The sequence below is a fragment of the Strigops habroptila genome, chromosome 1 (assembly GCF_004027225.2).
Source record: "Strigops habroptila isolate Jane chromosome 1, bStrHab1.2.pri, whole genome shotgun sequence".
NCBI lineage: Eukaryota > Metazoa > Chordata > Aves > Psittaciformes > Psittacidae > Strigops > Strigops habroptila.
This window is the reverse complement of record NC_044277.2, coordinates 73,504,223-73,529,470: the sequence shown is the minus strand read 5'-3', so window position 1 is coordinate 73,529,470 and position 25,248 is coordinate 73,504,223. Positions and strand designations below refer to the sequence as shown.

The window sequence follows — 25,248 nt, the reverse complement described above, 5'->3', positions numbered from 1 at the left end:
TACCTGTGAGAGGGTGTCATCTCTGTATGTCACACAGCTGGATGTTTTCTGGAGCTGCCTAAGTTGTGCCGGGGAGCAATTCCTCGCTGCTTTGGGCATAGCCTGGAGCACTGGCTGAGCGACCTGGCAGATGGATGGCTTTGAATGACATGGTCTTGTCCCTTCCCTTCTTTGCTCCCCTGCGCTGGCTCCAGTGATTTTGTCCATCTTATTAAATGGGCAGAATACTAATCCATAAAAATGACAGGTTTTCTGAGGGCAAGCAGGAGTGCATGGGCAGGAGAGAGGGACATGGCTTCCCTTTCCAGCTTGTGGCATACCTGCCACCTCCGGGTATCTAACCAGACTCTGGAGTGTTTGAGATACGAGCAGATCCAGCAAAACCAGGCTGCATCGCATGGATTACAAAGCAAAAGAGGAGGCTTCAGTTCAGACTATCTGTAAATTGGCATATCCTGCATATTGGGTCCTAATATCGGTTGTACTTTTGGATGTTTCCTGCAGAAATGTAGATGTCTAAAAAAGAAATGCCCTCAAAGAATGTTACATTTTTCTATCCAAGGTGGTTTTCTACCAGCTGCTCTGATATCTGTCCCTTAGCAGATTAGCATGAGCATTCAGGACTATTAAGAAAAAGGCATTCAGTGAAGAAGCCCAGCAAGGATTTTTGTCAAGGCTTAAGGATCAGTTTTCATTGGCATTAAAACTCCCGAATGAATAATACGTAGTGGCACAAGAAGCCAATTACATGTAATTCTGTGTTCCTGCCTGAAAAACCTTCCACAGGGTTGGTGGTCTCTTCCTTGTGACACCATTGCTCTCCAGAGACAAGAGCACAATATCATTTTGAAGAACATCGGGAAGTGCTTGGCGTTTTACTTTCCACCGTCACTATATTAAATCACTGTTGCTTACTGTAGACGTAAGTCACCTCATTGGGCTGTTTGCTCCCCAGTGAGTGAGCATCAGATGGTGAGAGGCTGGCTGTCATGCCAAAGCTTACAGTGTACAGAGACAAGCAATGGCCGTGAAGGCAGACACAGCCCGTGCTCCAGTTTCACTCACAACACTCAGGAGCATCATTCCCACTACCATGCCAACCTGCGGTCTGGCATTGAAGGCACATAGAAAATCTTCCTCCACCCTAGGAACTGGTGTCCCCTTCCCCTCTGTGGGAACATCCTCCTGCAGCAGCACCTCTGCCTTCCCTCAGGGGCTCCAGCTGCCAGAAGGTGCTGCCAAGGGTTCACATGCTGGTTTTAGGAGGTAAACCAAGCTGCTTGAGTGACCAGGAGCAATGAGAAGTACAGCGGGTATTGCTTGGCATTTCATAGTTACGGGTCTTTTGGAAAATGACGACAACAACAAAATACAAACCAAACTGCTCTGTTTGTGCTGGAATCCAACAGAAGTTGAATCCACCTTGGTGGCAGCAGCTCAAGGGTGGCGAATGGCTGGAGGAGAGCCAGGCATGCCTCCTCCCCTACTATGGAACATTTGCCACAGGTTTCTAGAAGCATGCTTTGTGGGAGCTTTGCCTACTGCAACCTTCAGGTCCCTCAGACAGCCAATATGAAAAGCAAGAGAGAGGTGCAGCAGTTTGGATGAGGATGATGAAGAAGAGGAGGAGTAAGACAGCCGGGGGGTGCAGTAATGCAGCAGGGGAGGAAGGCAGTAAGGAGAGAGAGACCTGTGGCTGCACTTCCCAACCTAGCTAGTGCAAAGCTTTACACAGATGCACAAAATGGAGCCACGCTGTCTATAAGGATGCCAGGGGACTGCCTGCTTGTAGCAGAGCAATGTGGCTGTGGGTCATCAAAGCAATGGCTTCTCTCTCCACCAAGGTGGCCAGTCAAAGCCTTATGTCAGGACAAGTAGAGAGTTTTCCTTTTACTCCTAGGGAAAAATTCACAAGGAGTGGAGGTTAACAATAGCTCCTTACAGGGAAACCAAACTGCTTTCAGATGAAGCTGATTAGTCCATTGGTGAAAGTGGATGGGCTTTTTGATCTACTGAAAAGTGAAAGACGGCATCTCCACACCATTCTGAAGAATAAGATCGCCGAATAAGTTTGACAGTTTGTGCTTCTTTTAATGGAAATATCACATATTTATACACATATACACAGTAAAGTACAAAGGGTTAGAAAACAGGCTTAGTTTTCAGCCCCTAATTCTAACATACTGTATGTTAATCCCTGAGAGCACCTGTCAATTGTATGTCTCCTGCAAGTGATACTGAGAGTGAAAATTCAAATGCTCACCTGCAGCACAGGTTGCTTTTCAGATACTGAATCTGAATGCTAAATCTTCAGGACGCTGTGTTGGCAGTGAACAAAAATTAATAGTTAAAACCATTCAATCCAGTGTACAAATTTGAAATCCATTTTGAATCCATCGCAATATCTTTGCCACAGACAGCTAAAAGATTGTCTCTCTTCTGATCACCAAATCCATTACAAAATTGGCATCTACCAATTGCACTGGTGCACTTGCAGACTAAAATCCTCTTCATTTTCACAGGACTGAGGAGGTTGAGTAGCAGGGTGCATATTCCTTCCATATTCTGACCTTGGAGGCAGTCTAGCCAGCACATCTACTCCAGTAAAAAGTAAAAGTACAGGTTGTGTGGAAAACCTTTGTTCCACACGTCTGCCATAACTTCTGTCAAGCCCTGACCCTGCAGATGCTAGCTGGCACTATATCAATCTGGGCACCAGTTTTCAGTCAAATTAGTTTATTTCTCCCGTGACATGCAGAGTTTCATTACAACTTCAGTGAGACCACAGCCAGCCTTTGCGCTGTGGGAGTAAAGGATGGGAAAGTTTTCCCTCTCTTTAATTGAACAGAGAAGCTGGTGACAGCGGCAGCTGGGGTCTGCTGGGGCTCCAGCAGAGCAATGCTGGCAGGAGGACACACCACAGCACATCTCATTTCAAATGAGAGGAAAGCCTGAGAAAGTGCTGTGTGACTTGCTGTTGCAGGTGACCTCTACTTTCACAGATGTGGTCTTTCTTCAGCAAGCAGCAGGTTTACAGCCCTTCCTTATCAGAATTTGCCAGGGTTTGCCATGCCGTTCAGACTGACTGCTGGTAAAGGCATAAGGAGCCTTAATGTGGACCAGAAGAACCTGCAGCGACCTGTGGGTTGCTGAAATGTGCTCATATACCAGCGAAGGTTTTCTCCTTCTGTTGAGAGAGAGGGGTGAGGTACTGCCCTGCCCGGGCACAATGCCACAATGACATCTGGCGATGCTTTCCAAACATTCAGTGGCCAAGCTGCCTGATACTGCATCTCTGACTGGATGTTCATAGCATATGGCTGGACTGGATACCTGGGAAAATTGCTTGAACTGCTAGAAGCTGCATAATTTTCCTGTCCTGGCTATAATCAGGAAAGGCTCACAATAAACCTGGTGGGGTTTTTTTAACAGGAACGTAAATATCAACCTAAAAAAAGCCACACCTGTGGCTCACCATCTCCCTTTGTTTCACAGTTAAACACAATGACAAAAAAATTCCCTGAGACTAAAGAGGAGACAACAGACAGCAGATACAGGGAAACTTTATAGGGGTGGCAAATCTTAGGTGATGGGGGCATTAGCTCAGCTCCTCTGTTGCTCCAAAGAAATCAGTCTTTGCCCCTGATTTATACCTGCAGAGGATGTGAATACCGCAGCTACAGAAATATTTCATATGCGGCCCTTTTTATATTCAAAAGAACAAAAAATAGCATTGAGAACTGCATCCATACAGACTGTATAGAGCTGTAGAGTTTAATACCTATCCTGTCTTAAACTTTGATTACTGGGATTAAAATAAAGTGCTTAGTATATTCAGAATGATTATAGACATGGATTTTCACTGCCCTCCAACACTGTGGTATATTTTAAACTTTTCATTATTACTATAAAACTTTGAAATACATCTACCTAAGGAAGGAGAGGGAGGAATGTCTAGTGTCAAAACCACAACTCCTTATTTTGTCCATTACAATATGAACAAACACGAAATACGATCCTTTCACACACATGTTTTTCAAGCTGTTTCTCAGTCATTCACCTGAAACAGGAAAAAAAAAGGAAACTGCGAAAGGACTGCACCACTTAAAACTTCCTATCAACAGCGGACAGGCAAACTTAGTAAGTCTTTCACCTCAAAATACCTTCCTGCTCCACCATCAGACACACTACAGCATAGCCCTTGCCCTGTTTCTGCACCTTAAAGGCCATTATTCAGTATTCCAGCTCCATGAGCAGTGGGCATACATGAAGGCATTCAGCCTGTTATCTTGCTCAGATAACAAGAGTAATGGCTCTAAAACCTTCTAAGCAGCTGCCTTTAAATCAGGTCCTGCATCTAGCAGGAGACACCTGCTTCAGCGTTTGAGCCTCTGCTGCTTTTTTCTTCTCCTGTTCCTCTGCTTTCTTCCGCTCCTCTTTTAGCTCCTTGTACCTCCACTTGGGAATCTGCAGATAGGGGTCATCCTTTGCACTGCTCCTCCTTCTCGCCTTTTCTGGCTGGAAGGTGGGTGGAGGAGCCTTGCTGATTCGGACTTTGGGGATTACAAACCCTGGCCTGACGCTGCTCCGTCTAAGCAGGTGGAGCGGCAAGAGGCTTGCTTTCCTAGTGGCTATGGTGTTCGCTTGAGAGACTGCAAGGCTGATGGGCTGCAGGCTGGCTCGCCGGTCCTTCTTCTTGGGGATCAGCGTGACTTTGGAGTTCTGAAATAGCTTCTCGTAGCTGCTAACGTGATCTTTGTCCTGAGATCGGATCTCCTCGGCTCTCTGCTGCCTAAGAATTTCTTGCACAGCCAGTCTGCGTTTCCCCACAGAAGGTGGACTGCCTGGGCACACAGTCCGGCACGACAGAGCAATGAAAGGACTGCGTAAGCTTGTTGTCACCTTCACCATATGGTCAAGGACCCCGTCTTCTTCTGGGCCATAGAAAGACCGGAATGAGATAGCTGCCCTCATGCACTCAGAAAACCTCTGCAAACAGCTTTTCGGCTCTGCAGCCTTGGCAAGAAGTTCCTTCATCTTTGGCCATTCTGGTTTATATTGATCACAAAGCTGTTCCGGGCATGGCCTGTCCATCAGCTTTTGCATGATGAAGGCAGATTCTGATCTTCCTGTGTAACAAGCCCATTCCCATGAAGTCAGTCTGCGGCTTGGGTCAGTCGCGTGAACATTTGCCCCTCAAAGAAAAGAAAACCAATTAGTGTTAATTAATGAAACTGCCCGCACTTTTGTTTCTATGATCAGAGTGGAATCAGGCAGATCCCTACAAGAAAATGTGACATATGACTCTCAATAATATTTATGTCAAATGAACATGCCAGAAGGAGATACCAGGTTCCCGACTTTCTGAACTCCTGATCTATTAAAAAAAAAAAAAAAGAAAAGAAGAAATTAAGGCTATATATATAAAATTCTCTTAATGCAAAGAATGACATAAAGAATTGAAACTGCACTGAATGTTGCCTGCCATTTTAAAATCCATTCACTTGAGCTCGCAAGAAAAGAGTGACGAATACAGAAAGAAGCAATTCTGTACGCAAAAATCCTTCCCATAAAGAATAATGGTCTTTGAACTGGTTGATGCTACTTGGAAGAGATATTTTGGGCTAATGATCACAAGATACATGAAAATATCTACTCAGTGCTCACTAAGGGCAAAAATAACAAATAAAATAAAGGAATTTCTAGAAAAGCATTAAAAATAGAGAAAAAAGAGAAAAAAGGCTCGAGGGGGGTGTGTGGGGGGAGGCGGTGCGAGAGAATAGAGAAAACACCAGTGTGCAATTCTGGTTCTCTTATCTCTGAGAGGACACTGTAGAATTAGGGAAACTTGAGAGGATGGCGACATGGGCAATCAAATGTAAGGAAAGTTCCCATACATGTCAAAGAGTGGATAATGGGCGAGATTCCTAAGTATCTGAGAAAATGCCTAAAAAGAGGATGCTAGAGACACAGAGCAAGAGTAAATGTGGATGGAGACACCCTAAGCAAAAGACCTGATGTCAGTTTAAGTGTAATTTAAGTGAAATTTTCGGAAAGGACCACTCAAAGAGAAAGCACAGGGGCACTGCAGGGAGTCAGGCATGGAGCCCAGACTGGAAAGCAGAGAGGAGGCAAAGAGGAGGAAGACAGAGGAGGAAGAGTTAATCAAATCAAAGCTTTATTAGCTGTGGACAGAAGAAAGGATTGCGAGATCTCAAAGGCAGCAGGGTTTGACAACGTTCATGGCTGCAGAAGTTACAGACAAACCAGCGAGGGGAGGAACAAAGACTTAAAAAGACACGTCCTCCTGCTGCACTAGTCTGCTTTTGAACCATCCTACCCAAATTTCCTACCCCTGAATCTCTCCCATCTCAGGCTAGCTTCTTGTCCTGTCCCCTTCTTAACACTTGCTTGGGCCTTCACTCCTTCCCACTAGAGCTGACTGGGAACATGGCAGATTACATGGAAGTTCTTTCCATGTCATACACATAACAGGCAAGGATTTACTACAGGGACAACAGTAACTAAAGGAATTGTCTCCAAATAGAAGTTTTAATGAAGAGTATGTTCCACTTGTAAACAAGCAAGAGGTATTGTCAGCTGCTTACCTCTACCTTTGAGAAAGAGACCTGTCAGCTCTGATATGGTGCAGATGTGAGACCTTGGATTCGAGATGTGCAAAAAGAGCTGTGTGGGAAAGTGCCCACTGGGGTCTCCTCACCTTTGCTTGGGGGCTGCATTGAAGCTCACATGCTCAGCTCTCACCCTCGCTTGAGCAGTGTTGCAGCTATGCCTGTGCCTGGCCATGCGCCTTGCTGATTTGGAACCTGATCCACAGACTTCATTTCTTGTTTTCACTTCACACCTACCTTGAGTCTATGGACTTGCCTGTCAATCACTGCAGTACTGGCTGATGCAGGCTATTGTCACCAGCCCTGATCCGTTTCTTCAAGGAGCGCCTTTGTTGATGAGGCTAGTGCCCCTGTGTGCCTTGCTGTCACCCTTGGCTTACCTCCCTTTGAAGAGAAGCCCAATCCTGCTGCTCCCTGGCAGATGTGTCCCTAGATGTTTCGGGAACTGTATCTCAGAAAACAATACTACAGAGTACTGAAATCCCGATATTTCAATTTGTACCTTGTACCACAAAATCGCTTCTAAGGCGTGATGTACTACTGTGGTATCGATTCTCTGTACAGATCAGGAGACATTTCTGAACAAACTTGTCACTGGGCAGATTGCCTCATCTGGAGGAGACATAAATAGTTATGTCACTTTTAAAAAGTGATAGCAGTCTTATTGAACTATTATTTCCCTGTAAGTATAGCCTACAGGTTTCCTTTTAGAAAAACTACATTTTGCCAGTTGCCTTGATTTTCCGACAGAAGTTGCCCTGAAGATCATTTTCAGCACAACTAGTTTGAATATAGATGCCCCTTTGGGATATCAATATCCTATTTGATTAAGAAGGTTTAATGTCCCCCGTGATGCAAAACTGACATCCTGAGTTTAAAGATAGGGAGTGAAAGAGCTCAGGCATATGTTACCAGCTTGTTTTATATGCATTATTTAAAGCCCAGTCTCCAGATCCACAACAACTCTGACGAGTTTACTAAAGCAGCACTGAGTTTACACTGGAGATTACAACGGGGCTTGACACATGAATTGCAACCAGCATTTCTGTGCTCCCATTCGGGCTGGCTCGCTTGCTGAATGTTGGCATCGGTGCGGTCCTGGCAGTGCAGCAGCCTGTGACAAACTGCCAGTGAGCGACTGGGTTCCCCCCTCACTTGCTGTGCACTCAGGAATAGCACATTCACATGTTCAAAAGACTTTCTCTGAAAGAACAACATTATGTCCAAGTGTCTCAGAGTGCTTTAATCTTGTAGTGATTGACCTTGGCCACCTTCCAGGAACTCAAATTCCAGAAAGAGCAGTCACTTTGACAATCCAGTTCCAACCATCTGCCACACGTTGCCTTTACCTCTTGCCCATCTGATTGTGTTAAATTCATGCTTAGGTGGCTAGGAAGATGAGTTACTTTCCTTTACTGACCTCCTGCATTGCCATAAGTAGGGGCCTGTCAATAGAGGTCTTACCCAAGCCCCTGAACAGATACTGGGTTTAAAAACCTCCTGGCTGTAACTCTTTTTCTATGCAAGTAGATCCACAGCTGATTATGGGTATTTTCCCACTATTATTTCCAAGCATTCTTATGTTTTAACATGGAATTTCGCTGTGTTTCTTTGTGAAATTGCTTTTTTTTGTCACCAAATCTTTAATAACAATTTCTTTCACCTTCTTCAGCAAATTAGCACTTTGTTGTCAGCAGCCACTCAGTTTCCCTTAAGCCCCAAACTACTTCTAAATCCATTCTGGATGAGCAGCTCCCTCCCTCCCTCCATTTCACCAGACTGTACAGTGCTAAAAAAACAATCAGGTATTAAAATGGGTGCAAGCAATTTACCACGCTTCCTATGTGGCCTCTAATTTGAGCTGAAAATGTGAGGACCTGCAAAATACTCACCAAAATGTGTATATAAACTGCAATGTAGAAGCAGTGTATATGAACTCTACAGCTCTTTAACAAATGCGTGATCTTTGGTATCCTTACTACTTCTCATGCACAAACAGGCCAATACAACTTTCTATAGGTAAGCTTATATACAGATATGCAGACTAACAAAGCCATTTTCTGTCTGGCTAAAGTTTTGTTCTCCCTAATATTCTGGTTTTTTATGAATCATGAAAACAAGAAAGTGGCTATTTGATGCCAGAGGCAGAAACCACATAGCGAACTTTGATATCACTACTTTTTGTACAAGAAGTAGAATAACAAAGTCTGAGTTATCTACAAAGATGGAAAGGTTGTGAAATAGCTTGTAGTGATGAAAGCAGAAAGAACAAGCTTCCATGAGATCTCCAGTGATAATAACAGAAAACCATGACACTGTAAGGTCAACTTGACAGCTCATAAGGCCTTAGGATTGAAGTTTTATTTTCAGTGATAATTTATAATGGCCACTGGAAAATTCGGAACTAGCATCTGCATGAATTATTGTGTTAGTCCAGAAAGTGCATCTGTGTCTAGCAGTACTCTAGCTCTGACAGTCATTTAATAATTTTGTGTCACAAAAAAATAACTCCAAAGTGAATGATCCCATTCCAAAGCCTAGATTTCAGCATAAGAGGCTACTGTACCTTGCAGAAAATAACATGCCAGTTACCACATCATCCAAACATTTTCTGTGTCATATCAACATCTAGAAACTGGATGTTATGAAAATGAATGGTAGTAACATCACTATGCTTGATAAAAGCCTGCAACTTAGAGTATTCATATTATCAGGGGGTTAGACTTCTGTGACAACAAAATCACTGAAATGAACCACTTGTTCAAGATCTCTCTCAATGAAATGGACCTGTAGGATTCACAGTCTAGAGAGTAACAATATTCACATTCACGTAATATTTGATTTATGTCAAATATCTGCAACTGAATTACAAGAATGTATACTAATATATGCTAGTTAATTATTCGCTAATAATTTATATACCAATTATTTAATATAATAAAAACAGTCAATATTGTGGCTAAAAGGTGCTGTATGCTGGGACTGCTCCTGTAGAGGCTCTTGTCCTGAAGCCTCTTGCCTTTCGAAGATCCCTTCACATCGCAAATGCATACAGCTGGAAATTCAACTGCAGCCAAGAGCCCACAGCAAGAAATGAATTCCCTGTTCTCAGATGAGAAGAGAAGCAGGTGGGCAGAGATGGATCTGCTCACTCCCTGTGCCACAGCTCCCTCCACCCAGCAGATACAGACTTGCTGGTGCCCTATTGCCCATAAACCTGAGACCAAACTCAGATCCGTAGAGAGGTTAGAAAGAAAGGTTATTCCCTGTGTTGCCAAACGTCCCACCAATGTCCTCTATGGGATATGAACCCTACACCAAACTCTACTGACAGGAGGCAGAGCCCCCAGAGCTCTCCACTGCCTGCCTCAAGACCTGCCATGTCTGGGGGAAAAAAGTGAAGATCTGGCTATGGTCCCACCACCATCACACACCCTTGCACTACCACACCCAGAGAGCTGGCAGCAGGAGACCTCTGTGTCTTTCCCAGCTGTGTCATGAACTTCATTAACTCCTTGTCTGCAAATCTTAATGATGATGCTCCCCAAACCCTTCTGGAGGCAATGAATCTCCCCCTGAGAGGACTTGGAAAGCTTCTGGATGAGTTTCCGCAGGCAAACTGAGCGCTCCTGTACCTGCAGCACATGGCTTCACCACCTTCTCTATGACTTACTTAAAAGTTGCACCTGTTTCCAGGGAAGGCTCCATGCCTCTCAGAGTAAATACCCCAAGAGCCAATTTTCTTCTTGGTGTCTGCGTGTGACTGTCTAGCATTTACAGTTATATGATGACATAGGAGCAACAAAGCACTTTGCATACCTGCCAACATCAAGGCTTTCATGCATTCAGTTCGGCCCTGCATCGCAGACTTCATCAGTGCTGTGAATCCAAACACATTCCTCTTCTCAATATCAAGCCCAGGAAAATAGTTCAACAAATAGTTTGTAATGGTTATGTGCCCTTTAAAGAAAAGAAAAAGCAGAGATAATATGTCGCAGAATTAAGGCGCTGTCTCAAGGTTAAACCAAAAATTAGTCCTGCAAGCTTGATAAAATCTCTTTTCCTTGTATCATCTTCTGCTCATTGCAGTCACCAAGGGGCACTGACTTGTGACTAGAGTGTTGGGATAGCAGCCTGGAAACCTGGGTTCCCACCACCTTCTCCCAAGTTGCTCTCTTTTCTGAAAAGTCAAGGTAAGGAAATAATAATTGAAGACCAGCAATGGTCACTGAGGTTGCAACAGGTCTCAGTTTCTTGACTCAGTGAGTAGCGCTGCAAATTCCTGCAGCTTATGGAAGGAAGGCCCATCACCAGGGGAATTGACTACAAAGGTTCGGCTTTTTCTGTCCCCTGGTAAATTTGAGCCTTATAAACATGGTGCTTCATTACATGTGGTGCTTCCAGCCAATAATACTAACAAACCATACCAGGCCTGATACGGAAATCCGACATTTTTATTTTTCTCGCAGTGTAAAGCCACTTGGCTACTCTCCAACAACAGGAAAATGGGGCTGGTGTTCAGTTTTGGTACTAGTAAGTTCTGTTTCTGAAAGCAACAGTTGTGCCATTCATGTGTCTTGTGTGTCAGAGTAACTGGTGTCAAAGTGCGTACTGAGTAGTCGAAGACATCTCTGGCTAAATGGTTGAAGTCCAATTAAAATATCAAGTCTCTATAATTGGACTATCAGACCAAGAAGAATATCTAGTGCCATTATGACTTATTCAAAACAGTTTTCTGTTCACTTGTCATTCATTTTATGATGCTTTGATGCTTTATGAAATAATGCAGTCTGTCAGGCAGCTGCAACAATCACAATTTAATTACCAGGAGCTGTAAAAATATTCTCTCATCTTACTCTGCAGTCCAGCTGAATATCCTGTGATGCATGTCATTCAAATCCATCTAGAAGTGCTACTGAAGCAGATTATAATTCATACGGGACAATTTTAAGTCTATGGTGTCATATCTGCTGCAGATTTCCTCAGCAGTCACTTTGTACCAACACAGTCCTGTATTCACTTTGGAAAGCAAATTAAGAAAATCTTTACCAAATAATTTGTTTTCTAGGTATTACTCTTTATCTCCTAGAATTCTCTGGGCTTGGCTTCCTTGCTGCATAACTGGAAACTCTCCCGAAACCTGAGGAGATGTAGAGATAGTACAGATCAGCTTAGCAATGCTGGAGTCAGAGAAAACCCAATAAGGAGCTCCCTGTACCTTGCACAGTCTGATGCAAATGAAATATAAATATAGGGCAAACTGCAACCAACTGAACAAACGAAAGGTGAACCTGGTGCAGGGTGGGATCAAGTGTCCCAGTCCTGCTTACTCAATACAGAAGCTGACTTTATGGCATAAGATCAAATCCTAGCAAGGTATCAGTTACTACCAGGAGAATCTTTGTGCCCAAATTGTTTTGCAGGACATGCTCTGGTTCACTGATGTTCAGTGTGTGTCTTCATGAAGATTTTGGAGCAGCTGAAATACCTCTTTTTGACCACAGAACCCAGAGACAGGAACTGAAACACGGAGAAATAGCAAGATGAAAGATTTTTCAGCAATTACATTTCTAAAGATGTTCTTCCTTTTGCCAAAAGTATAGCTGCGGTAAAAGACGTTTTGCAAATCTGGGATGATCCTAAGAGTCAATCCTGAAAGACCTTGCTCAACCAAACTTCCCCAGGGGGCTACAGATGGCCTCAAATGAGAGAGAAAAAATACCAGCAATGAAATAACAAAGAAAATGAAGAGGTTTGTGATTCTCAGAAGTTTTGTGTCTCAGGGATTCCTGAAAACCACTTCAGTTTTAATCTGCAGGAGCTTCTGTTCTCTGGGGTTTGCTTCAAATTTCTAGTTCAAACATATCAAATTCAAAGCAGAGCTCAGAGCTGCCAAGTTTTTGTTCAAAACCTGTCAAACACTTGATTTAAGGCCATAAAGTTTGCTTCGGTTCTCCTGTGTCTGGGCAAACTAGAAGCACATATCTAAATCATAAACCAGGTGAGGCTTCTATGATTTAAAGTCTGCTATGAAAGCTGTATGCAGTTCTAAAATAAATTAGCCCAGCCTCAGCCAGTTTGGTGATACTGAACTTGTATCAGGCTTTTGCTGTTTGTAAGCCAGATCTATCTTCTACCAGAACTGGCATACTAAGGGTACACTTCGTCGCCTTGTGAGCCATATTTAGAGATCAGCACAGATGTCTGTAATAGCTTAATTCACTTAATTGCTGCCACAAAGGAAATGCCTATAATGGACAACAATATTACCTAATAATCTATGTAATACAGGCAGAAGGATAAGCCATAATGTAAGGAAGATGCTCTGTCATATAGCATCACCATTTCAAACTGTACCTGCAAAAAGCATCTATGGGTGATGAATGCTTTCTGATAGATGGATGGAACCGAAGATACCCAGAAAGTTTTATCCTATGAATGGGTTAGGTGTTTGTGTTCTCATGTCTCCCCTAATAAACAGAAACTGGGATAAATTCTGATTTTGTGTTGCTAGCTCTACAGCACTGCCCCAAACTGGCCCCTGTAACATAAGACATCTATACTTGGTGAGCAATTAAATAGAACTCTCTCTAAACACCAGTGCATGCCAATTACCAGACACTGCCACTTATGCAGCTATGTCCTCAGCAGCAGCAGAACTGAGAGGAAAACAAAAAAGGTAATTTTCCTTCCTTTTCCTCTTTTTGAAACCACTCTCCTCCCTTCCTTTCTTTCCACTTGTTATTTCAATCTCTTGTTTGCATCAATCTCCCATTTTTTTCGCGTTGTCCTTGTACTGACATTTAATGATTTTGCTTCTGCTTTAACATCATCACCACCCATTTCTAGGCACCACCTGCTGCAGGCCACAACAAATTTACAGTTTTGTAAGGTAAGCACTCTTTGAGAAGGGATCCCACTTCTATAAGAATTATTGAGAGTGCAAGTGAACAGACGAATTCTCAAACCTGAATTTTACACGCTAAGCAGAGCACTTTGTGGTTATTTTTCTACGCTACTGAACTTGTTATGAAAGCACTGCTTTTCACCGATCACTCCAGCCTATCATTCTCAGGTCAGCCCATGCAAAAAAATGTCAGCTTTAGGTACTTTCTTTGAAGGATAAAAATATTAAATTACCAAAATAAATATGAGGGCTTGAATTCACTTCTCTTCTGAGGCTCTACCTAGCCTTTAAGATAATTCTATTTAACTCAAGCTGGTGCTCAGATTTGGGCATCATGGGCAGTCATGAAACAGCCCAGGTTTCAGGCAAGTGTGGATTTTAAACTTCGCTAGCAAAAGTAAAGAGGCCTCCCTTTCGTCTCCCGTAGTATCTGTACCTCATGTTACAGATGCAGCCTCTAAAACACAAGGAACAATCCCTCAGGACTGCAGCCTCTTTCCCATGCAGCTCTACTTTAGGGTCTGATGTCCCATCTGGTCAGTGGGTCATAACAACAATGGCATCACCTTCTGAAACCTTCTGATACCATTTTACAATTAACTGAAATAATGTGGATTTGCTATTAGGCTTTCCATAGGAAATCCCATACTTCTGGTATAAAAGAACCCCACAAAAAATATATCCTCCACTAAAGAAAAACTTGCATAAGCTTTGCTTTCAGTTCTTTATACTACTACTTAACATTCAGCAATAATTAAGCAGCATTTATTGCACTGTAGCTCCTCTGGTTGCAATGTTAACCTCACAGTAATCTCCATTAACTCTACAGCAGTTTGTTGTGATAATGAGTCAAATAACTGGTGTCAACACTGTAGCTCAGGATTATCATAGGCAGGGAAAAACATCCAAATTGTTAGGAGTTTTTATTAGCTTCTGCTGACTACAGTCATTTCCAGTCACTTTGGGGATCAATAGCAAGTACTGGCAGAGAGCGTCAAGTCAATGTCAGCCCTCTAGATTAATTCTGAGCTCATTATTATGAGTTATAAAGGTCAGAAAGGAGTCAGTGTTAAACCTTTTATAGTCCAAATTTATAATATGGCAGATAAATAGAAGTAGATTAGAGTTTTGGAGACTTCTCCACTTTCTTTGGAAAACTGCTATACCCATGACTTCGCTATGGACGTGACTACTGTGGTTGCCATTCTTTCTTCCAGTATCCAAGACCTATCTCTCAGTGACTTCTTTAGTGGAGTTAACTTTTTGGCACAACACAAAGCAAAGTTTGGTACTACTTGGAAATGTCTAGTGACAATATCACTAAATTAGCATCAAAACCAAAGTGCTCCAGTCTTAAGACATGGCTTCTAATGTCCATTGACATTGCTCGATGGAAATTTGTTTCCTCCAGCCAGTCAGGATATGGGAGGCCATACCATGTCCCATGAACTCCCATGAACATCCCATATTCTTCATCAGTGACAAGACATGATAAAGACCAGATATGCATTTCCTTGCGAAGTGTTTGCCTTTGAGAAGCATGCTTGAGGAATGCAAAGGAAACCATTAATGCAGAGCCAGGCAGCCTTGGAACAGCTTTAGACTACAACATGATGGTCTACTTAATTTTTTCTTGATTTACATGCTTTAGCACTTTATTAACACTTGTAAGGGAAAACTACAGCTTCACTTAAAGGTTAAAGCACAGTGTTGCAGTTTCAACAAAAATAATCGACTGATTGCTTTTTAACTGTACACTAGTAACTCTTTTGGGACCATCTCTTACATTCATGTGTTTTATTACACTTATTCACTGAATATTACCATGCTAGGTGGGATAAAACAAAACCTGGAGATAAACTCTGCTCTCACTTCAGTCTGCATCAGGATTAACATGTCTGTTATAAAAGCAGCATTGGCAAACACTGAATCCCAGTGAGACTATGTAAATAGGGGTTTTTTGCTTTTAACTATGGAGTGGTTGAACAATGTCTTAGCAGCTAAGGTATTTCTAAATGACGAAACATTTTCCTACAGCCAGCAATTACTACAGACCCACTGAGTTAGGTGCCACAAGCATGAGAAAAGAGATGCTATCAGCACTAAAACTGCATGTTGTATGACCACAATGTTGACTGGTTGCTTGCCAGAGCAAACATAGGAAAATAAGCTTAAAGGGACAAAGCAGTATAGTGCACACTTGAGGCAAGATTTTTTTTAAGTTAATGGTATCTACTAGAAATTTATAGCTTTTTCTGTCTTAATCCATTGGATAAATATTACTGTAGATTAATTATTTCAAAGAAAATCATGACAGACCTATTTAGGAGTGGGCTTGGCCAGGATTATTTCACACAGACTAATTTCTTGTAGGGCCTTGGACAAATCCTAAAAATAATAGCCACAACACATATTCCTCCTAAGATTCTGTATGTAACAGAGGTGAAACAAAGAGCCTTACCTGCCTGTGCAGCTGTAATTAGAGCCGTGTTCCCTTCGTTGTCTTGCCAGTTCACATCAAGGTGTGGGCATTGTGCTAAGGCTATTACAATATCCACATAACCTTGGTAACAGGCAACGATAAGACCATTCTGTAAGTAAAATATAAAGAGAGAGTTAGGTTTATCAGACTCAGAGAAGTTCACTAAGAAAGCATACCAGGCTCCTTTTTAATTTTATTTTATTTTTTTCAGACTGAAGAACAGAGAAGATATCAGCATAACTAGTGACTAGCTCCAGGCACAATGTTCAGATCCAAAACACCACTTTTTATCTCTGCCCTTTGGCGAGCAACATTTGGTATTCCTCAGAAATACATAAGAGAGTAGGTATTATATTATGTTACTTGGAAAGTAACTGCTTATGAACGGCTTATGCTTATATGGCTATATACTCTATATCCAAATGAGAATAACTCAGAATTTATTATGTAATAAAATGAACCCAGCAGGTAAGATGAACTGGACCTGCTCTGAATATTAATTCTCTGAAAAATAGCTGCTTGTTCTCTGAAGGGAAAGTGGTAGGCAGGAGTTGTGTTCATACTGCCTGTTTGGAACTTCAGGTTTCCTATTAGAACTAGACCTTTTCTAATAATCATAAATACAATAAAATTGCTTTAGAGATCGTGTGTAATGTGCTTTCATGGTTTACAGCTTCCAATCATGGTTGGAAGCTGTAAAACTTCCAGGGGGAAGCCAAGCTAGGAGGTAAACCTTGTAACTCTGCTTGGTACAAAGATAGCGTTTCACTCCACAGCCGCAAACTGACAGCTTCCCTAAAATACAGCAAAATACACTTGTCATTAATTAAACGGAACTGCAGTACTTAATTCTGGCAGCTCACTTGACCACCAGGATTAAAACTACTATCTCCGGTCTTCAAGATTACTCGGGCAGCCCAGTGTTCATCCTCACAGGGCTGATGGTTGCGGGAGAGAGCAGGTGCGGATAAATCAGTGCTCCCTGCGCTCCCTCTTCACTGCCAATGTATGACTCAGTTTTTCTGAGCTCAGCATTGCTATCTGGCCATTGAAAAGATAAGGGCAGAGACACAAATCTCTACCTCTCTGGTAACCCTGCCTGCCTAAAATGCACTCACACAGATATGCTACAAGTTCATAACTGCAAAAAACTAGCAAGAAGGAGAAACGAGTTATGAAATCTGAATGGTCCACCCCAAATCCTCCATCATGTTTTCTAAGCAACTTTTGCCTAAACAGGTAGATGTGGTGCTTAGGGACATGGTTTAGCGGTAGACTTGGCAGTGGTGGGTTAACAGTTTGACTCAGTGATCTTCAAGGTCTTTTCCAAACTAAATGATTCTATGATTTTATTATTCTTTTTGTTTCTTTTCCCCATGGACACTGCTGAGACAGAGACATTCATCAAATGGCACTGCTGCTTCTGATTTATTGTCATTATAATTAGAGTTATTCTGGATAGTCCTTTTGGCTTAGGTGGCAAACAGCTTCATTAAGATACAGAGGCAATTGCAGCTCTTTGGGGTGCTCACAGGCTATGTAGAGTATTTCTCAATTGCATCTTTCAATAAAATTATTCCTCTGATTTCTTTTATTTCAATTCACTCTTGTCCTCAGCATGAAGCAACACCTTCCACTGCTTTATAAAAAGCATCTCCATTTTCTTGTGAAGAACCTGTAATTACTGCAAGCCATTCTATTGAAATTGCACAGATGATTCTGCTTAAAGTCATATACATACGTATTCACTAAAATGTGTGTTCTCTCCTGGTGGGGTTGTTCACATTAATCCAAGTTTTACTACAGTGTAATCATTCTTGGCTTAAAGAAAAAAAAAGTACCAGTGTCCACTTGGTAAGGACTTGAGCATTATTTTAGTTCTTTAATTTTTCACCTGATGTTCACAATATAGGTCTTTACAACTCCGCAGATTTAAAACACCACCCAGTCGTTCAGTAAAATAGCAGTTCCTAATGAACTGACAGCAGAAAACCAAGTATACAATAGTTTGGAGACCTAAAATTCTTGACAATAAGAAGGCGGATCATATTGGTCACTGAAAAAAATGGCATTTTTGAAAAGAGTGGTACTTTCAAAAAGCCTTAAGAATAACTTAAAGGAATTACCATCTCTAATGGAAAAAACTGTTTCACACAGTATCTGAGGGATGTTTTCACAGTATATTTTCACAGGACATTTTTGTGTTCTAAAAATATTTACCAGATGCTTAAAAATAAAAGTTCATTTCTTGCTCTCTTTAAAAGAGACCAAACTGTAAAACAGTAAACTGAGCAATAACAAACAACAAACATCATTAGCTCTTTTTTGCGAAAGTCTTTTGCACTGCAGTACTTAGGGACTTTTGTCCTACTTTCAGTGGGCACCTCCATCAGATAGGATCTGACATTTACACACACTTGCATTCTGATCTCAGCAAACATGAGAGACAACTTACTTATCTTAAAATCAATCAAATCAACCTCATTCACTGTTCTGAGTTTACAAACCAGAAGGATTACTTTGGTATCAACATTTTCTGAAGTTTATTTTCCAAAGATGCTATCAAAGACTGCTTGCTTAAAGATAAGGAAAGGCAATGGAGAGTAGGAGCTTTCCGAGGGATTACATGGTGCAGTAGCATGGAAAATAATTTCTGAAGGACGGTTGTATGAATCTGAAGTGGGTCAGATAAGATTGTGAGAACCTGGTGTTTGACAGAGCGTGCCCAGCACTGCCTGGTTGAGAAGCAAAACAAGCAATTGCATGAGGAGATAAAAAGAAGTCACTTCAATGTCCAGGGCTGTAAAGGTGATGTAAGTGCTCCCTGGTTATGTGTTTCTTAGGGAGATAGGTGAGACAGACAGCTAACTGGAGGACTGCTTTCCTTTGCATAACTCTTCCAAATGTGTCAGATATTGAAATGAGGTGCAGAAGGCTACAGCTTTAGAATGAAAGTTGCAATAAACCCCTAGATTTGACAATTATTTCCCAAATTCTGGTTCAATGATACCATGATAATTTGTGGTTCCATGTTGATTTTTTTCCCTTTTACCCCTCTTTTTTTTTCCTTCTCTTTTCATCCATTTCTGGCCCTTTCTGTCTATCTGCTGCTTGCTGAAAGTTAGTAAAAGCAGATCAGTCAGGACACACAATGAATTGATCACAACATGATTAGTCTGGAATCTTTAACTTCATATACCAATAAACACTACTATCCACAGCCATAATACATTATAAACTCTTTCAATAATTTCAATTAATAAATATAACTGATGATACAAAATTGCTTTCAGCAAACTGCGTTTTGAAGCAACCGGTAAAGCAGCTGCCTGTATCACAGCAGTCTGCAGGAAAATACAGCTGTGCACTTAATGTTTTTCTAAAAGACAAAAATAAAGCAGTATAAATGAATTTTAGCCAGAATATTCTGAACCTGAATAATCTGGTTGTCCTCAGAAAAGAGATGACATTTCGTCTCATTACTGTTCTACCAAGGCATCAATTATTCTGCTCCTCATATGAAGGGTCATGGTACAACTATGAAGTGGTCAGTGTATGTGGAAAAAGAAAAATTTAAAAAAATTGAATCTTACAATTATTTCGTCAGTAAGAGCAATTCTCACACATATTCACTACATGTGAAAGCTTTAGGAGAAGGAAGATGGATAATTCTTAAATGCATGTCATCTCCCTGAGACTTCAACATTTCTCCTTCAACAGCATCCTTTTCCCTCTCTTCCCTTTCATATGTCCTCGACCACCAGTTATTTTAAATCATAATAAAACCTGAAACTGTTCCCATTAATATATAATAATAATCAATTATTAGAAGGAATAGCTATACATATGTCACAGCATGCAAGCACAGTATCCCTGGTTTTCAAGGACTGAGGTGTTAGCTGAGCTTGCTCTCATAATCAGTGGCCAGGGTTGCTGCCCTTCGTTCTCTCAGACCAATGAAACAGAGCAGGCAATAAAAAATCTGCTTTAATCCTCTGTGCAGAAGAGATCTTAAACATGAAATGAGGTTTCCAACAGATCCTATATAATTTTTCAGATTTCGCATACCGACTGGATGTGACAAACAAGAAAGCATAAGTCATCCGTCACACCAACTACATTAACATTTATTGTGGATTTTTCCACACAAAGGGCAGTTGAAATTCCACTCAGTCACAGGGTTTTTCCAAGTAGAAGCGGTAATACTGCCAGGTGTTGAGGCCTCTATCTTTCCTCTGTGGAATATTTGGCATTTCATAGAGCTTCCCCATGGTTCTGTAGTATAACTTATTTTTATGCAACCAGCAGTTTTGAAAGACCCCCATTTGTTTTGAAGTAACAGAGCAAAATTAACAATACTTCATTTAGAACATGACAAAACAGTAATTCTGGGATAAATTACTTATTTTCCTTATATTCTAAATAAAGTATACCTAATTTTCTTAATTTAATCCCAGACTACATAAATGGACATTTCAGGCATGGGACTACCTGAAATTAAGTTGTTGCAACGCCTTCCACAAGCAGTGTTTACAAACTGCAAGTTTCAAAGTGCTCTTCTGTAATCAGACTAAAATCATTGTATTAAAAGTTCCTACAAAAGCATAAGCTTGAAATTTGCATGTTTGAAACAGAATAAAATAGTCTTGGGAAACTTTTGATTCCTTTTAAACTGATGTTTCTTCATGTGCCTTTGATTTCATGTAAAACTGGAATAGTGCTGCTACTTATTAAAATAAACTCTTTTGCTCAGCTGTCTTGGCTAATGACATAATGTGTTTGATTAAGTGAGGTCATGGATATCTCAGGAGGCACTTTTATAAATGAGATGTTTTGACAAAATTACAGATGTAAGGCTATTTGTACACTAGATCATTACAGGTAATAGGCACCACAAGAAATGCTAGAGGATCAATAATGAACTCAAGCTGAACAGGAGAGCAAATAGCATACAGCATGCAATTATTTTAGCCTTTAAAAAAATCTCTTTAGACAACTTGTTTTCCCCCAAAATTCTGAGAATGAAAACAGCTTATTATAGCTTTTCACCTATTATACCAGGCAAAAATGGGTCTGACAAAAGACTAAATTGACATTACTCATTGCTTGTGATAAGCATCGTGATAAACAACTGTCCGGTTTGCTTTGTTTGCATCTGTAAGTATTAATGACAATTCTGCAGGGTTAGTTTACAGCAATGATTAAAACTGCATGTAATTGAATTAAATGGGATAACGATTGTGATCCATAATGATATGTAGGGATAACTATGAAAATTATGTCTGAGTCAAAAGCATATTACACAAACCATGTAATGAGTAACAGAAATTGAAGAATAATATGACATACAAGAATGCAAAGTTGTGTTTAAACTTTTTCTTGTTGATTTACTAAAATAATAATTCATATATTAATGTTTTATGCTATGTATAGCTCACTATCATAACAGAATTACATATGACTATCACTATAACATAATTTACATACAAAGGAAAAAAAAAATAACCAGGTCAAGTATTTCAAAATAGATCTCCCAAAATTATTTGAGAGAAATTTTGATCTCCGCTCTGCAATGCTGTGAAACTTGGGTTAACAGAGATTCTGAATTTACATTGTATTAAAAAGAGCAAAATTTAGTGCTGAGCATCACTATCCTCTATATACTAAGTTGTGTATAATGCCTAAAACCTTTCAGTCTGCATAAAGCAATCTGAGAAACTTTCATAAATGGCTTGAGCTTATATCATAATTGGTTTAGCCAATTAGACCAACCGCGACTGAGATGACGTAATTATTCAGGTCATCAGTCCCATGAGAAGTGGTGTTTATGTGCTACAGAAATCCATCAAGCACATAAGCTTTAATATCTGCACAAAATAATTTAGGCTGACCTTTTAGAGAAAGGGCTGCAACAGCTTAGCCACATACAAATTTACACTGGGAAAGCAACAAAAAAAAAAGCTGGGAATTTAAATTAATTTTGTCTGACTGTTGTTTGGACAAAACCCCACATTCCTGGAGAGGGGCAAGGGAGGAGATCCTGGTTTTGCCAGGGAAAGTGATCAGACAAGTGCAAAGGAGTATTATTCTAGCACAGACAGAGCAGCAGCGTACAAATCTGTCTCCTCTGCAGAGGAACACAGTAGCCTGAAGCACAGTCTCATATCCAAAAGCAAGCTTAAGTGGCACTGCCCCTTCCAGTCCTGAATACTGAAGGCATAAAATTGCCACCTTAGCGTCACAGCATCATGAGTGCTCACAGATTCATTTCCCAGTGTGAAGCGCACTCTGCTAGCTAAAAACACAGGCCAGTCTGTGGACAGGCAGATGATAACCCACCATTTTCCCCCTCCGTTTTGTGGAATATGTTCCACTTCACTTATTTTGTAACCCCCTCTTATATCAGTCAGGCCACATGTCTTTAAGTAAAGGTATAGCTTAGTGTATGTATCATCTCTGCAGAAGTCCTTACTTAATCTGTTCTAATCCAAATCTCTCTGATCACCTCTAAAAATAGTCTCAGGAAAGTTCATTTTACTATGCCTGCAAAAGCTTGCATTACACAACAAAGAAAACCAATGCCACTTGTGTAATAAATCGGACAACAAGAAAAGGCAATAAAATTAGTGTAACTTTCCTTATTTACTAACACGAATCAGTTTCATCATCATTAGTGGTATAAGCAGCTGACAGAAACCTCAGGAAGCTACTGCCAGGGGCCATAAGGGACACACAAGGCAAATAAACACATGCTATGTAGCCAGAGATATTCCAGTAAGCGGGATATATAGGAAACAATTTTTTTTTATCATATGGCAATACTGAGAGATGCTTATGAGAGATTAACCCTTCTCTATTTTATTTTTTTTTTTTAATATAAAGCTACATAATAAAAGAAAATGATTCAATGGAAAATCAAAAGACCTGGAGCTGATGGGGACTTGGGGGTTGTATACTGTTCCACAGGAAGCCGGAACACAACCCCAGATCTCGCACTGCCTAACCCCTTCTCGCAGCACCAGCCATCTAGCTGCCTCTTGACATGTCTCCCTTGACTGAAGCTGGGGGGTAGGATGACTATAGAGTCAGATAATTACATCTTCAACCCACAGGGAGCCTGATGGGAGGAAAACTGGAGTGTTACACCAAAAGTAGCAATCCTTTTTTCTCCTCACTCCTGGTGGGGAGTTCTCATTTTCCCTGGAGGCAAATCCCAGCTGAGGCAAGAACCAGTTGCTCAGGAGCTCTTCAGCACACCCTATCCCTGAAGGATGCTCTGGGAGCCATGGAAGGCAGCTTCTCTCTCACACTACTTTACTGGCAGCATTTGCTGCCACCTCTCACCCTGCATGTGCCTCCCCCCAAATTACACTGTGTCCAAAGGGCTGGAGGGCTGCTGAAGTACAGAAGACATTTTTTGGCTATATACCTGGTCATCAGCCAGCACTCACTGGCAGCTCCTCTCCCGACCACTGGAGAAAAGGGCCACTTTGTTCCTTGCTGTATTGCATCCTTTTGGCCACCTTTTTCATTGCAGAAGGAGGCCCAGGGCGCTCACGGTTACATCTGGCAGCGGAAACAGCCCTGCAAAAAATCATGAGCTGAGGGACACTGTGTTGGCTGAGTTGCAGGAGACCTGGACTGCATTGCCGGCTGGTTTACTGTGAGTCAAGATGACACTTGATGATACTTATAAAACCAGCAGCAACTGGAGCTACCACATGAAAAACCTTTTATAATTCTTTCCTCTCTGAACCTCAGCTCTAAACAAAGAACTGAAGGCCTGAACGTATGAACAACAGCCAGTAGCAGCTACAACTCTGGCAGATTTTAACGTTAAGGTGCTTGAGCTGGAAATTTAATGCAATTCCACTGAAAAATATGTACTTATATTTAAAAAATATTCACTTAGGATGTTAGCAGGCATACACATCCATGGTCAAGATCAATTTTGTTAAAATAATGTATTCTTTTGCAGTGACAGCTGGTGAGATTGTATTAAGAATGTTCTCATCAGTCTGATGTTTTGTCGAGTATAAGTGCCTTTGCTAATGACAGCAGACTGTTCTGCAACAAAGCACGATACAGAATGAAGAACTTTATATGTAATCAGGAATAGTTCTCCCACAACTGAAAACAGAAGTAACATTTTATACAGGCCAACCAGTCAAAAATTACTCTTTGTAATGTATGTGAAATCTCTGGTCACAGCAGAAGTAAACAAGGTGTAATTTCAGGAAAGGAATGTGTAAGGAAACTTCAAAGACATACTGTTAAAGAAAAATAACACGTTCTTAGAATGAACCGACAGGTCACCTAGTGGAGCTTATTGTCATTACTCATACGTTAAAAGGAAGTTATCTCAGGATGCAATAACATGGCAAATCAGCCCAGCATTACATTTTTGGGAAAGAGTTCTGTGTTCTGTTTATGGGATGTCTAGCTGTAAAGGACATAAAAAATCATGGAAAGATGGTGGGGGAAATAGCACAATTTTTGTCAGGTTGAATTTCACATTTTCACTTTATTTAGACTGTCAGGTACAAGCACAAAATAGTGATGATCCCTTGACAAATAGTGCAGCCTTACTAATCCTGGCTTTCCTGTTTGTATAGCACATACTAATCAGTGTTAATACTGTCAAATGCTAGTGCTAAGTTTTGATAGTGTTGACAGTAACAACACATGATACATGGCAGCCAGATTTATACATCCCTCTTTGCTATGACTGCTTTTTGGTATTTGTGCTAGATAGGGGTCACTCTGGCTTAAAAGTAAAGGAAGAGATACTTATAAGAAAGAAGTGAGAGGTCTGACTTCAGAAAACAATGTGAATGATGTACTGAACTTTAATTGGGGGATCCTGATGTAAACCATGAAGGCATTTCTACCACAAATCCCATGTCAGCACTTTAAGGTGCTCTAAACGTTAGCAGCCCAAACCATTAACTGCAGAGGGCTGGGAGAGGCAACACGACAGACTTCCACCAGTGCCAGGATTCTGCTCCAGCAAAGAGTGAGCTAACTTCTTTATCTTTCACTTGCTCGCTAGGCAATGTTAAGCAGCGCTTCCAAAGGCTGTAAACCATCCTGTGAACAAGGCTAATGTATTTCCAGATCCTTAAATACACAGTACATTATTACACTTTGCTTGGAACAAGTGCTTCCAGCTACCGATAGATTTAAAACAGCAAACTGCTGATGGCTTCCTCCTGTGAGCATAGGAG

General features: G+C 41.1%; 1 protein-coding gene across 1 annotated transcript in view; it reads right to left on the bottom strand.

Moving 5' to 3' along the window:
• Positions 1-4,046: 4,046 nt before the first annotated feature.
• ANKRD33B (ankyrin repeat domain 33B) overlaps positions 4,047-25,248 on the bottom strand; it is a 39,223-nt gene continuing 18,021 nt past the window's right edge. Inside the window, exons 2-4 of the mRNA XM_030489214.1 lie at positions 16,001-16,130; positions 10,452-10,592; positions 4,047-5,195 (exon numbers count right to left, since the gene is read on the bottom strand). Coding sequence (XP_030345074.1) covers positions 4,345-5,195; positions 10,452-10,592; positions 16,001-16,130 — 1,122 coding nt within the window. The 3' untranslated portion in view covers positions 4,047-4,344. The remainder of the gene's footprint in view (positions 5,196-10,451; positions 10,593-16,000; positions 16,131-25,248) is intronic.